Genomic DNA, 17,134 nt, shown 5'->3' with positions numbered 1-17,134 from the left:
AAAAAAAAAAAAAAAAAAATCTTGGACTCAGGCTTTTAAATGCTGTTAGCTACTGGTTTGGCCTCTAGCATCGTGAATGGAGGATGGGATAGAAGCAGCAGGCAGCAGGGGAAGGCAGTGGCCATCAGCCAAGGGTGGTGCCAGGACGTGCACTCAGACCACTGCAGAACGGGGAATCTTCAATCAGACCGCAGAAGATGGCATTTGAGGGTGCCAATAAGGAAGGAAGAATTGGTCTTCCCAAGGCTCCTACCAAAACTTTCCTGTCAGTTTCAACTTCTACAAGGGACGAAATTAAGAAAATGCATGTGGTTAACAGTCGGTCAGTAGGTCTAAATAGTTTAGGGACCTGTTGTTGCAAATACATACCTGGAAGTGAATCTTGGGGAGTCTTCATATGTTTGACATCAAGATTTGCTGGTGCCATGAGGGGATTTAGAAACCTTCCTTTGGCCAGTATTTATTTGGGACCCTGGTGCATGGAAGCAGTGAACAAAGCAGGTGAGACCTTGCTCTCGTGGAATTTTCTCGAGGGGACAGACGAACAATACACACACGTAAGTGCTGTGAAAGGAGGCAGAGTAGCAGCAGGCAGCAGGCCAGGGTGGGACATTTTCTTTCTTCTTTTTATTTCAGGCTCCTTTATTCCATGAATATTTACAGAACATGAACTATAGGCAAACACTGACACAATCATTGAAGATCACATTGGGACAAATATATCAATTTTATAAGGAAACAAAAGCATTATCTACAAACCAATTATGAGATAAATGTGCCCATTACCACCACTTCTAGTAAAGTTGAAGATCCTGGCTTGGCGCCTGTGGCTCAAGTGGCTAAAGCACCAGCCACATACACCTAAGGTGGTGGGTTCAAATCCAGCCAGGGCCCACCAAACAACAATGATGGCTGCAACCAAAAAAAAACAATAGCCGGGCGTTGTGGTGGGTGCCTGTGGTCCCAGCTACTTGGGAGGCTGAGGCAGGACACTTGCTTGAGCCCAGGAGTTGGAGGTTGCTATGAGCTGTGAGGCCATGGCACTCTACCCAGGGGGACAGCTTGAGGCTCTGTCTCAAAAAAAAAAAAAAAGTTGAAGATTCTAACTAATACAATTATGATAACTTAAAAATCCCAATGGTTTGTAAAAAAAAAATACAAATTTCATTACTTCTGAGTTACCAAGTTACTTGCAAGTTACCAAAAACAATAGAAAAATTCAGCAATGTAGCTAACTTCAAAATAACTATACAAAATCAATTATATTCCTATGTAAAAAAGAATTACAAAATAATATTAGAAAAAGAAAGATAGCATTGTATCAGCAACCAAAATAGAAAGTACCTATCAATATAGCTTTAACAAGAGCTGTGCAATTTTTTTTTGAATCATTTACTACTTGTTTGTTACAGAATACACAAGACAAAATACAAATAGCAAACAAATTTTTTTCCTTATTATGTTTTTACCAAAGTCTAAAAAAAATTGATGACTAATATAATAAAATAAAAGTGAAAAATCATTTCTAAAAAAAAAAAAAAAAGTAGGTCACGCCAAGTCTTGTAGATAGTAGAAATAGAAATACTTCAAAATCATTCTACTTAGTCTGGATACCCTGATAGTAAAATTAGAAAAAATATATTATTATAAAGGGGAAATTACAGACATATTTCACTGATGAATAAGGATACAATATGATAAACAACATATTGACATGCTGAATTAAAAATTGATGTTTAAGTAATATACAGTGATCAAAATTAAATCCAGTTTGTGTGAGAATTAGTCTTTTTTTTTTTTTTGCCCACACCCCCTCGCTTCTTCTCTGCCTGATCTCCCCTTCCCCTATGCCCCACCATGTCATTAATTGTCATTAACTGTCTTCACATCAAAGTTGAATACATAGGATTCTTACTTCTCCATTCCTGTGATGCTTCACTAAGAATAATGTGTTCCAATAATGTAGCTTTGAGAGAGAGAGGAACTGGGGAGGACGCTGGGGCCTGTGGCTGAGCTTCTGGGAAGGAGGGAGGAGCGCTGGCCAGCTGGGAGGGCTGAGTAGCTGCGGACCTGGTCATGCTGGTTTGAGAGGCACCAGAGACATGTACTGCTTCCCTAGTTACACAGCAGAGCATCTTGATGATTGGTTGTTGGGGGGAAATCCAAAGCGCAGATGATCCTCCCCAAGACGAGGTTCAGTAATGGTTCATGTGCTTCTCCACAGTGTTTGCCAGGTACGTCTAAGGCACACGTGCTTACAGATCTAAAATTTGTATAAAAAAGTGAGGATTATGTGAACTGTTTTATCATTTGCTTTTTAACATACTACGTTAATATTTTTTAAATTAAGCTTTGTATTTGAGGTAATCGTAGATCCCACCTGTCCTTTGCCCAGTTGCCCCTGATGGTGACACTCTGAGTGCAGAGTGATCTGCTCTGTCCCCTGGGCCTCCTCCTGGTTCCTGTCTATAGCGCCACTCCTTCCCCACTACTCTCCCCTTCACCCCAGCCTACAGCCTCTTCTGCAATTTTGTCATTTCAAGAATGTCATGCAAATGGAATCCGAATCTTGGGGTGGGCTCTTTCCCCAGCATACTCCTCTGGAGAGTCTCCTGGGTGGCTCTGGGACTCCGTGCTTCGTTCCTTCTTACCACTGGTCGAATGGGATGCCGGCGCCAGCTCCTACATTTATCCAGAGATGCTACCACTTCTCTGACATGTGGGGCTTCTCTCAAAAGTGTTTCTGCTAAAAGAAGTTTTTAAAAATCACAGTCAGGTGCAGAAGCTCGCACTCTATAACCTTAGTCCTTTGGAAGGCTGAAGCAGAAAGATCACCTGAAGCCGGGCAGTTCAAAACCAGCTTTGGCAACATAGCAAGTTGCTATCTCTGCAAAAAATTTTTAAATTAGCTGGATGTGGTCATCCATGTCTGTAGTCCTAGCTACTCAGGAGGCTGAGCCAAGATGACTGTTTGAGCTTAGGAGGTGGAGGTCACAGTGAGCTATGATGACACCCTGTACTCTAGACTGGGTGGCAGAGTGAGACCGTCCCTCAAAGGTAATTAAATAATTTAATAAAAAGTAAAACTCACTCACCTTAGTGCGTGTCCCTGTGTCACATTTTCTTAACCATCTTATTTTCCTGATGCAAAAAAAAAAAAGAAAGAAAGAAAAAAAACTAACAATAACAATATAAATTTTGGGCAGGATACTGTTATTATCACTCTGTCATGCCTCAACTTTGCAGTGTTATCTAGTTTTAAAGGCTGCCGCCGTACTGTATGCCATTTTGTAGTATTTTTGTTTCCAGTTAATATTGTATTAACTGCTTTCAATAAGGTTATATAATATTCCTAATATAGGATTTTCTGAATTTTTATAAATAGAGTAATACCCATCTCTATATCAAAATTATCATAACCATTCCGTTATTTCCTGCTACACTGGTCTCTTGTGTATATCCACTAGATTTCTACAGCATTGTTCTTACTGATTGCAATAGCATGCTGCTTCCCCGTTGTGGAACAATTAGATCATTTCTCTTTTTTCTATCCTATCAGCAATGCTGTAAATGATCAACCTTGTGTCCAAATCTTTGTCTGGGTTTCTGATCAGTTCCATAGAATAAAGTCCTAGAAGTGAGATTACTAAGTGAAAAAAAGATGAGCATTTTTGGTATTCTTAATGCAAATTGCCAAATGCCCATTTGAGAAGCGTGACCCCCGCCCCCTTAGATTGGCGCCTACGGCTCAAGTGGCTAAGGCACCAGCCACATACACCTAAGGTGGCGGGTTCGAATCCCCAGCCCGAGCCCACCAAATAACAATGATGGCTGCAACCAAAAAATAGCCGGGCATTGTGGCGGGTGCCCGTTGTGCCAGCTACTTGGGAGGCTGAGGCAGGAGACTTGCTTGAGCCCAGGAGTTGGAGGTTGCTGTGAGCTGTGATGCCACAGCACTCTACCCAGGGGACAGCTTGAGGCTCTGTCTCAAAAAAAAAAAAAAAGAGAAGTGTGATCCCCGAGCAGAGTGAGAACCCTCCTCCTTTACATGGGGGTTACCATGTAAAAAGTCTTTGCTGACGGCGGGTTATTTTCCAAGTACGGAGTTACATCTTTAGGCTCTGTAGCACTTTTCATTCCTTAAATCATCCTTAGGTAAAAATGCCAATGTGATGCTAAGATTAGGGGGAAAAAGACTAAAACTGTAGGGCAAGGCCAGCGGCCAGGTTACCTGTGGAATCGCCCACTGGCAGCACGGGCACAGGGCTGATGTTGACCATTGGAGCAGAGCCCTGGGGCGCTGAGGCTGAGGATGTGGTAGGGTCCCAGGCTCACTGGTGTCCCTCTCCCTTCTGACACAGACCCGTGCTGGCGATCGTGGAGGTGGAAGTACAAGAAGTCGATGTGGGTGCTCGGGACAGGGTCTTCCAGGAAGTGTCCTCTTTCCAGGGCCCCCCGGATGCCACTGTTGTAGTAAACCTTCAGTCACCCACCTCAGAGGAGAAAAATGAGTTTCCTGAGGACCTGCGCACTGAACTCATGGATACCCTGGGCAATTACGGGACAATCGTCCTTGTCAGGTGACCAGGGCCTTGCTGGTGTAGGCTGGGGGTGTCAGTGAGGACCCGCTAGGGCTGCAGAATTATTCTTGGCATTGATGGGACCAACTTCATTCATTCCAGGATCAACCAAGGGCAGATGCTGGTGACATTTGCAGACAGTCACTCGGCTCTCAGCGTCCTGGATGTGGACGGCATGAAGGTACGTCGTGCTTGGTCACACTGTGAAGTGGGTCCAATGATCCCTACTGGCACGGGGTCGCGTCTTTCCCTCTCCTCTTGCCCCCGCCCGCACCCAGCCTGTGTCTTCTTGTGAAGGCAGCACCCTAGGGAGGAACTTGCGCCCCTCATTGTGGTTCTGAGGGGCCTCGTCTCCAGCCCTAGCTACTTTCAGAATTAGAGAGGAAGAGTGAGTTTGAAGTGTTTCCCCCGAGTCACTTGGTCTGCCTTTGCTCACACCTGCACATGGTGCAGTGCCAATCTTTCTCTTAGAGTTGCCTTTCCGGACACACAGCTCACAGGTTGATAATATACTGGTTTTACATTTGTGCTGAGTGGGAAGCTGGAGATGATAGCTCACCTTTGGGCCGCACGAGTGAGAGCTATGCCAAGCCTGCCCAGGGTTCGGGCCCTCAGCTTTTCTTGGCTAAACAAGATGGGCCTTGCTTTTCGTGCCTGGGTTTGAGTAAGAAACGCTGGGTGATCAAAGGGACTTGTTATGACTTTTGGGTTTCTCCTCGGATGCTGCTGCCCTCACAGGTGAAAGGCAGAGCTGTGAAAATCAGACCAAAGACCAAGGACTGGCTGAAAGGCTTGCGAGAGGAGATCGTCCGGAAACGGGACAGCATGGCCCCCGTGTCGCCCACTGCCAACTCCTGTTTGCTGGAGGAAAACTTTGACTTCACAAGTCTGGACTACGAGTCAGAAGGTTAGTGACCCTGCCGGAGGGGAAGGTGGGCAGTTCTGTCAGCAGTAGGCATGAGATTCTAAAGATCTGCTCTAGAAGTCTGCTCTCCAAAGCCTACGGAGGTGCCTGATGGGCTGGGCAGTGCCCACGTGTGGGGAGGACGAACTTGTGGTGCATGGGACCCCGGGATGTCTGGACTTAATTATAGACAGTGGCTTTGAGGCCGTTAGGGCTGTGGCGAGAGTGGGGTTGGGGTACCGTCCTGCTGACGGGTGGGGCCTGGGCCTTGAGGAGATGTGCGGAGGTGTCCCAGTAAGAACACTCTGCCTTCTGTCCTGGTCATCTACATTCTGACTGTGGCTCCTGTCTCTCTCCCAGGAGATATTCTTGAAGAGGACGAGGACTACTTGGTAGACGAATTCAGCCAGGCTCTGGCCTTAGACGGTGAACTGGGAGGAGAAGACTTTCCTGGTGTCCCCAGCTCCACAGCAGTGGCTCCTCCCAGCACGTCACCTGTGCTCACCAAAAAGAAGCAGTGTCCCACGTACAAAGGTAGCTCAACTCTCCTTTTCTCAGTAGCCTCCGGCTTGGAGCTCACTCCAGGCAGCCTGTTCTCTCGCTCAGCAGCCAAGTGCAGCCAACTGTAGCCAAGTGCACGTCCAGGTCCCAGGCCTGCCTGAGCCGGGAGTCATAGTAAGCAGTGGGACCCAAGCCCAGGGAGGTGTCTAGCTGCCACATAGATTTCCTCTAGTGACTATTTCTTAAAACAACTTGTATCCCTAAAACACACCAGAGTCAAGATGATGTGTCTCCTATCTATTCAAAAAGCCACGGCTCTGAACTGGTTTTATATTTGTGTTTTTTTTCTCAGAATTTTTCTGATTCAGTCCTATAAGAGACATATTCAATATCTGTGGCCTGAGTTGCTGGTTAATTGTTACATTTTTTAATACTATATTGCCATATAGCCATCATTCAGTCACATCATGCTATCATTTTATACTTTAAGTAAAGAGGGCCTGAAAGGTCATATGGATTGAACCATACACCCCAAGATTAAGTAGTACCGTAACTGTTTTGAATAAGTTTTAAAACCCACCAGCATTACTTGGCTGGCAAGTAGGTAGTTCATATTTCAGCATCAGCCAAAAATGCATCCAGTCCATCATGTCCCCAGTCAGAGGACAGCTCTAACCAGCAGGTGCTTAGTCATGTGTCGGGACCCTTGAGCTGGGAGTGAAAACAGAAAACAGGGCTGAGAGTGAATTAAGGTGCTTCCTAAGGAGAGTTTAAAGATTCCCAAGCCCCTTTGGCTGTAAAACAGTCTGCAAACAGATCAATAGTTTGCCCACACCAAGCAGCAGATTACAGACCCTAGCCAGGGAGATGTGGATTTGGCAGGGGCAGGGTGGGACCCTGGGAGTCTGGATTTCATGAAGCTTCCCAGGTGGTTTGCGTGCACAGCCAGGTTTGAGGAAGCTGCAGCTGCAGGGCGTGACCGGGGTTCTGTGTGTTGCTGGTGCACAAAGCTCCTGCCTGGTGTTGAAGCAGTGGAGGGATATGCTCTTTGGAGAAGAGGTGGCCCTTTTCTCTGGGGGTGGCTGTCATTGAGGCAGTCTCTGGAGCCAGGGCAGGTGTGAACACAAATGTCTCTCTGCCTGAAGAAGTGAATAGAACAGCGTGGGTTGACGTGGGTGGCCTTGCCACCTGGTGGGCATCAAGAGGACAGCTCCTCGATGCTGTGGGTTCCCTTTAGAAGAAGTCCTGGCTCTCCCAGTTCCAGCCTCAAAGATACATGGGATGGAGCTGTGGATCTGAGGGATGGGGTGTGTGAGTCCAGATGAGGCACAGAGGGCTGTGCTGTGTGGGACAGAAGGCCTGAGTCTGTAACAGGACAGGAGCACGTGCCCCCTCAGTCCCCTTCAGCTTCCTGGAAGCCACGTGCAGAGCAGGGGAGCAGGGAAGTAGCTTTTAGGATTTGAGGTCTTGATGCTCCACCCTAGGAACTTGGCCTTGGGTGCCAGGCAGTCCAGCTGCCTGGGAAGGGAAAGTATTCTCAGCTTCCAACACAGTTGCCATGTTTCAGAGTGAGGAATTAAGCGTCTCTGTGGCTGAGTGAATCTCTGGGGCTGTGGTTTTCAGCTGTCTCCTCTTCTTTGTGTGGCAGTCTTTTTGATTGTTTCACGTGAAAATACACCTACACTTTAAAGCAGTGGTCCCCAAACTTTTTGGCACCAGAGACCAGTCTCCTGGAAGGCAATTTTTCCATAGGCAGGGAGTAGGGGGTAGATCTTAGTACAACCTAGATCCCTCCTTGCACGCAGTTTGCAGTGGGGTTCCTGCTGCTCTGAGGATCTAATACTGCTACTGATTTGACAGGAGGTGGAGCTCAAGGGGTGATGCAATCAATGGGAAGCAGCTGTAAATCCGTGAAGCTTCCCTCACTTGCCCACCACTCACCTCCTGCTGTGCAGTCTGGTTCCTAACAGGCCATGGACCAGTACCAGTCCAGGAGGTCGGAGACCACAGCTTTAAAGTATTTCAGCATCTCTCAAGTCTGGACAATAAACCTTGTCAGCAGTTTATCGAATGTTCCGAGCAGGCATTGGGTGCCCTGCCCCTGCCCTCGCCTGTCTCCGCACAGAGCCAGGCTGCCCCACAGCGGGTGCACATGCCACAGTCAGCTTCCTGTGCGTAGACCCAGGTCTGACACGCACATTTGGAAAATGCATCTTCCTCACGACCCACCATATCCTCCAGATGACGCGGACCTTGTGGAGCTAAAGCAGGAGCTGGAAGCAGTTGGGAATTTCCGACACCGTTCTCCAAGCAGGTCTCTGTCGGTCCCCAATAGGCCTCGGCCACCTCACCCACCGCAGAGACCCCCCCCTCCAAGTAAGGCTCTGCCCGCTTTCGCCTTGCCCCGATGCCTGCTGGGAATAACTTCCCCTTTCCTCCTCCCAAGCTCTGGCTCCAGATCCGCCTCTCCCAGCCTTGAGTCCCCACAGCACTTCTCTCCCGTGGCTCCTTTTTGTCATAAATCCAGGACGTGTCAGATGTTGGAGATCGCATGGTTCTCGTGGCGAGGGAAACTCTTCCCTCCACACACTGTCCCCTGCCTTTGCTTTCTCTGCTTTCAGCTGGAGACCTCACGGAGTGGTGATGTGGCACCGCAGCACGGGAGGGGCTGTCTAGCTCGGCAGGGGCAGGTGCCCCCCTCGGCTGCCTCTGGGTCTTCTCTCTACTTACTAGGATCTAGTAACCCCAGGCCCTAACCCGAAGGTGACCTGGGTCACCCCTCTGGGAGCCAACCCGAGGACTCCGAGGACAAGCTCTTCCTCCACCCAGCCTTTAGAGGATCAGTTTTCTTCCAGCTTTCCAACTTCCCTACTAACCTGCGAATGAAGTTGTGACATGCATCTGACCAGCTTCCATTTTATCTCTACAGTTTACTTCTCCCCAACAAAAATTGTGACTGTCAGATTTGCCTTGGCCGTCACTTTCAGAATTGGGTTTATCGCGGCTTGTGTCACAATAGTGATCTTGGGCAAGCCAGAAGCACGTGCTTTTTAAGCCTATTTTTGCTTTTCTGAGCTTGTACTCAGAAAACAAAATATAAAAATAACATGAAAATGAAATGTATAAATTATATTATTGTGGACATTTTACAAAAATCGAGAACAATAAAGAAGAATGAAATTTGAAAATTCGCTTGACCATCTACAGATAGTCGTTAACCAGCAGACTTCTAGCCTCTTTCTAGTTAGATAAATCTATAGTTAAACAGATGTTAATTTTATAAACTCACCCAGTTTTCTTGGTCAAGTTATCTTTCCTTCATTTATTGTGTCCTACATTGTGTCATTAAATGTTCTAAGATATGATTTGTTAAGGGCTGCAAGTATAATTTAACACAGTTTATTTTGCTGCTTTGGGATCTACTTATTTATTCTTAGATTTTCTTTTCCCTACATGATATTTTAAAAATTTGGTCCTAATAATACCAATGTTTTCTTTGTTGTTTTCTTTTGTTTTTGAGACAGAATCTCACTTCATTGCCCTCGGTAGAGTGCCACGGTGTCATAGCTCATAGCAACCTCAAGCTCTTGGGCACAAGCGATCCTCTTGCCTCAGCTTCCCAAGTAGCTGGGACTAAAGGCACCCTGCCACAACGCCCAGATATTTTTAGAGACAGGGCCTCGCTCTTGCTCAGGCTGGTCTTGAACTCCTGGGCTCAGGCTATCCACCCACCTCAGCCTCCCAGAGTGCTAGGATCATATGCGTGAGCCACTGTGCCCAGCCTAATAAGACTAATGTTTTTAACCAATGAAGAAACAGTTGGTTTTTATATGAGATTTGGAGCCCCCAGGATGTTAGGTTAAAATTTTTATTTGGATATGCTTCTCCAGAGCTTGCACATTAAAAGGCACAGCTGCATGGCCCAAGAGAAGCCCACAGGTCCTCAGCCAGCCCCGTTCCGTGCACCTCAGCCCTGCACCATACCTGCGTCTGCCTGGCGTCTGCCTCACCTACCCTGGCTTCTTGCAGCTGGCAGGGGAGTCCTGACTTCACTGAGACTGAGATTCTGCCCTCGTTGGTTTTTACAGCTGGTTTCCTGGTGAAAAAGTCAGCGTCAGATGTGTCCATCTCCTCTGGCACCCATGGGCAGTATTCCATTTTGCAGACGGCGAGACTCTTGCCAGGAGCCCCTCAGCAACCAGTGAGTTCCTCTGTATTCAGCTCAGGGTAAAGCAGCTGGGCATTGGACTCCCGCAGGGTTGGCCCTGGGTGGCATAGGGTCACCTGTTTTCAGTGAACAGATATCTGTGTTACTTTCTTCCTGTCTACTACCTTGTCTCCAAGCCCAATAACTCTTAATAGCAGGTCCTTTGTAGGGCTTTTAAGTGGTTGTATAGAATGTTCTAAAGAAAATCACTTCTGATGAAAAAAATCCCCAGTGTCCCTGTGCCAGGGCGTTGCTAGTTTCTGGACCTCATCTGTCCTCACCCTTCTGATTCTTGCCTTTTCCCTTGGTGGTCTGTAGAAGGGAAAGAGGAGAAATTCACATCAGTCATCCTGAGAAAATGATCATTCAGGCATAAAGTTGGTTGAGAGAAGAGACTAAAAAGAGACCTACTAACCCAAACTGCAAAGTAAGGGGACACTAGCAAGAATCAGTCACAGACCTCCTAAGGAAAAGAAATCAAAACAAACAAATTTAAAAAGATTAAAAAAAAAAAGAATCATAGTCATACAGGGTTGTGGAGGTGGAGGGTTCCAGAGAGTTCTGTGAGCTGCTGGTTCAGAGTGTGGGTAAAAGGTCAGTGGAACAGAGGGTGCGACAGGAAGCTGGGTACTGGGTGACAGCTGCTGTGCCCCACGATGCCATCCGACAGCCTGGAGAGCTGGGCCTGGCTGGTGCTGAGGCAGCCACAGTGGGGGTGGAGATTGACCAGATGCTAGTGGTTTACAATGATGGACGTAGGTGAACAGCTCACATCCTGGGTGGAGAGTAGAAAGGGTACTTTTAAGAAAACATGTCTGGAAGGTGATTTATAACTCAGGAGCCCACAGGAGAGGCCTCTGATTCTGCCTTCTGGATTTTACCCAGTTACTAAAATAAAGATGGTTTGTCCACATACAAAAACCTGTAACCACCCAGTGCGGGAGTTCTCAATATCCTGGCATTCCTCTCCCTAGGGGCATGCTCCTGGGGAAGGGGTGGCGGGCACAGGGGAGAGGGAAGTTTGTGTTTTCTGGCTGTCTGTGAGTTTCCTACTCTGTATGGACCAGCAGATAGTGGGTGTGCATGTGAGGCTCTTTTCTTGCCTGTGCTAAGTCACATCTCTTCCTAATTCTGTCCTCAAGCCCAAAGCTAGGACTGGAATAAGCAAGCCTTATAATGTGAAGCAGATCAAAACCACCAACGCTCGGGAGGCGGAAGCAGCGATCCGGTGCCTCCTGGAGGCCCAAGGAGGTGGGTGCTCCCCTGGGGCTCTTCTCCACAACTAAGGAGAAGAAATGATTCTCCTCCTCATCTTCCCACTAAAAGAGATTTAGAAAAGAAAATAAGTTTGTTTTTCACTTTTCTGGCGGCAGTAATAAATAAAAGTACCCTTTAGCAACATATAAGTACTAAGATTTATTGTCCATTCAAAATTGTATATTTATAATTCAGTAAATAAATAAAAATAATTCCATGATTATTAAGCAGCATCTAAGGAACTGAAATAAAAATGAATTTTTTAAAAGGCTAATGCAGCAGGCACTGTCATCCTGCCAGCTCTGTGAAGAGACAAGTAGAGTGTGTGCCCTTATCCCAGGCACAAAATCTACCTTTTAAATCATTGGCGAATGTAAATAAATTCCTAACTTCTGGGCAGGGAGGACCTCTTCTCCATACCTCTGCTAGTGTTTGATTGCTGTCACTTCATTTAACCCATGTTAACCACCTTCATTTAAAATCATTTGTTCAGGACTGGGTGTGGTAGCTCGTGCCTCTAATCCCAGCACTCTGGTAGGCCAGGGGTGGGGTGGGGGAGGATCGATTGAGCTCATAAGTTTGACACCAACCTGAGCAAGAGCAAGACCTGATCTCTAAAAAAATAGCTGAGAGTTGTGGTGGGCACCTGAAATCCCAGCTACTTGGGAGGCTGAGGCAAGAGGATCACTTAAGCTCAAGAGTTTGAGGTTGCTGTGATCTGTGAAGCTACGGCACTCTACCAGGGGCAAGAAAGTGAACCTTTGTCTCAGGTAGATAGATAGATAAAATCATTCATTCAGAATCACTGATGACTAACATTTTTTTTGTCTAGGTTGTGACCTTTTTCTGGAATCTCTTTTGCTGAGGGGAGATTGTGCCTTCTGAAAAGACACATGTGAGGCTAGTTATCTGATTTTGCTTTTAGCCAGTGTATCTAACTTGCTTGGAACCCTCAGATGATATCTAAGGAGGGCATGAGTTAAGAGGTTAAGATACACTGTTATAGGATAATACTGCCAAAAGTGGATTTTCTTTCTTTTTTTTTTTATTTTTTTTTAAGAGACAGTGTCTCACTTTATTGCTCTTGGTAGAGTGCCATGGCATCACAGCTAACAGCTACCTCCAACTCTTGGGCTTAGGCGATTCTCCTGCCTCAGCCTCCCAAGTAGCTGGGACTACAGGCGCCCACAACAACGCCCAGCTATTTTTTGTTGCAGTTTGGCTGGGGCTGGGTTTGAACCCGCCACCCTTGGTATATAGGGCCAGTGCCCTACTCACTGAGCCACAGGTGCCACCCGGGTTTTCTTCTTTAATTAAAAAAAAAAAAAAAACTAAAAATATGGATGTAACAACCCAAGTGTCCATCAGCTGTTAAATAGATAGATGAACCAAATATAGTACGTGCATACAATGGAATATTATTCAGCCATAACAGTAAGAAAAAGAATGCAGCACATACTCACGCTACATCACACCATGTGTGAACCTTGAAAACATTATCTTAAGTGAAATAAAATACAAAAGGCTCACTTTCTTGCCCGTGGTAGAGTGCCGTAGCTTCATAGCTCACAGCAACCTCAAACTCTTGGGCTTAAGCGATCCTCTTGCCTCAGCCTCCCAAGTAGCTGGGATTTCAGGTGCCCACCACAACTCTCAGCCTTATATGATCCCATTTTTATGAAATGTTAGGAGTTACCACTTCCATAGAGTCAGAAAGTTATTCATGGTTTCCAGGGGATGGGAGTTACCCATGATAGGTACGAGGTTTCTTTTTCCGGTAGTGAAAATGTTCTGGAATTAGAGAGTAAAAGTTATACAACTTCGTGTATACTGTAAGCCACAAATGGTACCTTAAAAACAGTGCATTTCACGGTATGTGGATTATATCTCAATAAAGCTGCTTTTTAAAAAAATTTGGAGATGTAGAAGTTAGTACAGGTTTGAAATCTGCCCATAGTCCCGATTTAACACTTGCTTGGTTGTGGGCCCACCAAAATTTTGATGCATTGGAAATCATCTTCCCTGAGAAGGGCCAGTCCACAGCTTGGCATGTGATCTCAGAGCCTCACTGGCCTCCCACCCCACCCATCCACAGGCCCCAGATCGCCACTCCAAGGCGAGCATGAGAAGCTGGGACCAAACCTAGCTATTCGATAGTGACACTCCTGAAAGATTTTTTTCTAGGAAGTTATCCTTTAAAGAGTAGAGCACGCAGTGGAGCACTTCCGCCTCTCCACATCAGCCATGCAATTTTGTGTTTCAGGTGCCCCAGAAGAAGCCCTAAGTTCCCTGGCTTTGAGGGACAAAGTATCTCCTGACCCAGAGCCCACACTGGGGGTGGCCAAGCCAGAGATTCCCCAGGTACCCCCACTCCTGCCCCGGCGGCCGGCACCCAGAGTTCCTGCCATCAAGAAGCCGACCTTGCGAAGGACAGGAAAGGTAAAAGCTGGCTGCCCACGCCTCTTACTCCTAAGTTGCCAGGAGGCCTTGTTGGGTGAGAATTGCATCTCGCACACTGTCTGGTTGGTTCTGGTCTCTGCACACACACTGTGAGTACCGGACACAGCGCATCTTTGAGGAAAGGCTGACACTCCTCTCTCCCTGCTGTGGCTCGACTCAGGCCGAGCATACAGTTCACTGTCTCTCTGCAGTTTCTCACTGTGACAAGAACAGCTTGGAGGTGTCCCACTTCTAAGTGTTCTGTGTCCCCGAGGGACACTGTGGGATGCGTTTCCCCCATGTGTGCCTGTGGTGCCGTTTGTGCCTGGTCTGTGTTGAGTGCGCGTGGTTCCTCACGTGGTTCCTGGCGTGCAGGTTTTATTGGCCAGACTAGCAGTCTGACAGACCGTCCCGCGGCCTGTCTGCTAGAGGCCCCATAGCTGGTCTCGCCACTTTTCTTGCAGATTGTTTTTTGCTCTCGCTCTCAAGCCTCTCAGCCTTGCTTACTGCTTCAAAGACATGAGTTTGTAAGGACAGTAGCAGCCCAAAGATTGGCACCTATAGACACATCTGGATCTTCCGTGTGATCTCGGTGTTCTAGGAACGGACCCTCGGTAATCCCGTGTCTGCCCGCAGCCTGACCGCTGCCTGCCCACCTGCCGTGGGGAGTGTGAGCCGTCACCTTGGCCCTGCACTCCTGACGAGCTGGCTTTGTGTTTTCTGGGTTGCTTTGCTATCCCTCTCTGGATCGTTGCTCTCTGACCAGTTTCCATGCCTTCTTACAAAGTAGACTTTTTCCCTCCTCATCCCTGTTCAGATGCTCCTCGACTTACATCCAATAAGCCTGTCATAAGTTGGAAATATCATTAGGTTGAAAACTCATTTAACACACCTAACTCGCTGAATCTCACGGTTCAGCCTGGCCTGCCTTAAATGTGCTGAGACTACTTAGCCTACAGGTAGGCAACATTATCCAACACAAAACCTAGTTTATAATACTAAAAAGACCAATATTTGAAGTATGCTTTTGTACTAAATTTGTATCACTTTCACAGCATCGTAAAGTTGAAAAACTATTAAGTCAAAACCACAGTGAGTCGGGGACTGTCTGCTTTGTCTTTTAAAAGCCAGGAGCAGAAATGGAGACACTTTTCCAGTCTGCCACATAGGAGTTAAAGGTCGTTAGAGAAGGGATTATTTTCTTAGTTTGTTTTCTAAAGAACCAAAGGAAATACCACAATGCCAATGGTTAGGTACTGATGGCCGTTTCGTATAAAAGCTTCATTCTGTTCCATGCTGTCGTTTAGGGTGTTTGGTGATAGATGTGACTCGTAACTGGGGAAGAGAAGTCCCCATGGGAAGTTTCCACCCATCTGTATTGAAAGACAAAAGACTGGGCTCGGCGCCTATAGCTCAACCGGCTAAGGCGCCAGCCACGTACACCTAAGGTGGCGAGTTCGAATCCCCAGCCCAGACCCGCCAAACAACAATGACGGCTGCAACCAAAAAATAGCCGGGCGTTGTGGCGGGCGCCTGTGGTCCCAGCTACTTGGGAGGCGGAGGCAGGAGACTCGCTTGAGCCCAGGAGTTGGAGGTTGCTGTGAGCTGTAATGCCACGGCACTCTACCCAGGGGGACAGCTTGAGGCTCTGTCTCAAAAAAAAAAAAAGACAAAAGACTGCAGGAGAAACCGCATCCATTAGTGCTGTAACTGAGTCACCCACCCCAGCGTGGTACAGACTGTAGTTATTAGGCCAAGCTGCATCTTCAAAGAGTGTTCTTCAGAGAGGTTTGTTTTTACAAGGGAAGAGCATAACTCATTTCATAAGGTTTCAAAGAAAACTTTGCCTCAAGTTACTCGCCGTGGCCCTGGTTTTAAAACTCCCACTCATCTTTCGTTGGACATGCTGGTGACCTGTGTGTGTTTCTCCCGTGCGTTTCTGGCCTGGTCGTGTTTCAGCTTCCCAGCATCCTCAGATCTCAGATTTGCTAGCATGTCCACTTAATCTCATGTCTGTCCCCTGCTGACCGCTGCGTGTCCTCTGATTCTCAGCTTCCCAGTGTCGGCTGCTTACTTACCCTCTCCATCTTGCCTTTTCTCAGCCCCTGTCACCGGATGAACAGTCTGAGCCGCAGACTGTCCATTTTACAGTTGGGTCCCCAGAGACAAGCCTCGAAAACCCTCTTCTAGCTGAGGTCCCTCGAGTTCCTCCTGTTCCCAAACCAAGAACATCTCAGCCTGGGAAAGGAGTGGACAGGAGACCAGTCAGAGGGAAGCCAGCGCCAGCTGAAGCTCCTCTCTTGGCAGAAGCCACCATGCCACCACCTCTGGAGGCTCTGTCTCTTGCACCTAAGGTGCCTCCAAGGAGGAAGAAGTCAGCCCCGGCAGTCTTCCACCTGCCGAGCAGCAGCCAACCTCTCCAGGGTCTCACTTGTGGCAGTGGTGGTGGCAGCGACAGTGGCTGTGCCTCTGGAACCCCACCTGACATAGGCGTTTTCTTCCCATCCGTGGATTTTCTTGGCACTTCACCTGCCACAAGCCCCGAAACTCATGACACCAAAGTGACAAAGTCAGACACAGGCTCCCTTCTTGGGGACTATCAAGATCCGTTCTGGAGCCTCCTCCACCCTAAACTGCTGAGTAATGCCTGGCTCTCCAAGAGCTCTGACCCTTTGGACTCAGGGACCAGGGCCCCTAAAACAGCACCCACAGACCCAGCGCAAGCCAGTGCTTCAGCTGCCAAGGTGGAGCTGCCATCAGACTGTGGGCAACAAAATTTAAGTCACTGGGTGACAATCAGTGACAACGACAAGAGGACGGTGTTGCAGGTGTTTGACCCCCTGGCAAACACATGACTGAGTGACTCAGAAGGCCCCTCTCACAGAGTGTGTCACTTCTTCCTCCAGGCATCACTTAACTGAGTCAAAAGAGACGTCTATTTAAAGGCACACTGAAAAAACTTCTGTGCACCTGTCACTCTTGTGTAGTTTACAAAAATTCTGTCTCTCATTCAGTAAGGTTATTACACAGCCACCAAAATATGTTCTATTCAAGACTTGTACATTTTACATTTCCTCTTAGGAGAAGGGGAACTCCTTTGAAATTCAGTGTATGGGCTCGGCGCCTATAGCTCAACTGGCTAAGGCGCCAGCCACGTGCACCTAAGGTGGCGGGTTCGAATCCCCAGCCCGGACCTGCCAAACAACAATGACGGCTGCAACCAAAAAATAGCCGGGCGTTGTGGCG

At 47.5% G+C, this 17,134-nt stretch overlaps 1 protein-coding gene across 1 annotated transcript in view; it reads left to right on the top strand.

Annotated features, from left to right (window-relative positions):
- Positions 1 to 17,046, top strand: part of SYNJ2 (synaptojanin 2) — an 88,418-nt gene extending 71,372 nt beyond the window's left edge. The window contains exons 19-27 of the mRNA XM_012806738.2: positions 4,362 to 4,580; positions 4,683 to 4,761; positions 5,319 to 5,487; positions 5,845 to 6,018; positions 8,227 to 8,361; positions 10,074 to 10,186; positions 11,335 to 11,443; positions 13,713 to 13,888; positions 15,991 to 17,046. Coding sequence (XP_012662192.1) covers positions 4,362 to 4,580; positions 4,683 to 4,761; positions 5,319 to 5,487; positions 5,845 to 6,018; positions 8,227 to 8,361; positions 10,074 to 10,186; positions 11,335 to 11,443; positions 13,713 to 13,888; positions 15,991 to 16,743 — 1,927 coding nt within the window. The 3' untranslated portion in view covers positions 16,744 to 17,046. The remainder of the gene's footprint in view (positions 1 to 4,361; positions 4,581 to 4,682; positions 4,762 to 5,318; positions 5,488 to 5,844; positions 6,019 to 8,226; positions 8,362 to 10,073; positions 10,187 to 11,334; positions 11,444 to 13,712; positions 13,889 to 15,990) is intronic.
- The last annotated feature ends 88 nt before the right edge of the window (positions 17,047 to 17,134 follow it).

This window comes from Otolemur garnettii, unplaced genomic scaffold, assembly GCF_000181295.1.
Source record: "Otolemur garnettii isolate 467f Iridium unplaced genomic scaffold, OtoGar3 scaffold00056, whole genome shotgun sequence".
In the NCBI taxonomy this organism is placed as follows: Eukaryota; Metazoa; Chordata; class Mammalia; order Primates; family Galagidae; genus Otolemur; species Otolemur garnettii.
This window is presented reverse-complemented; position numbering and strand designations above follow the sequence as displayed.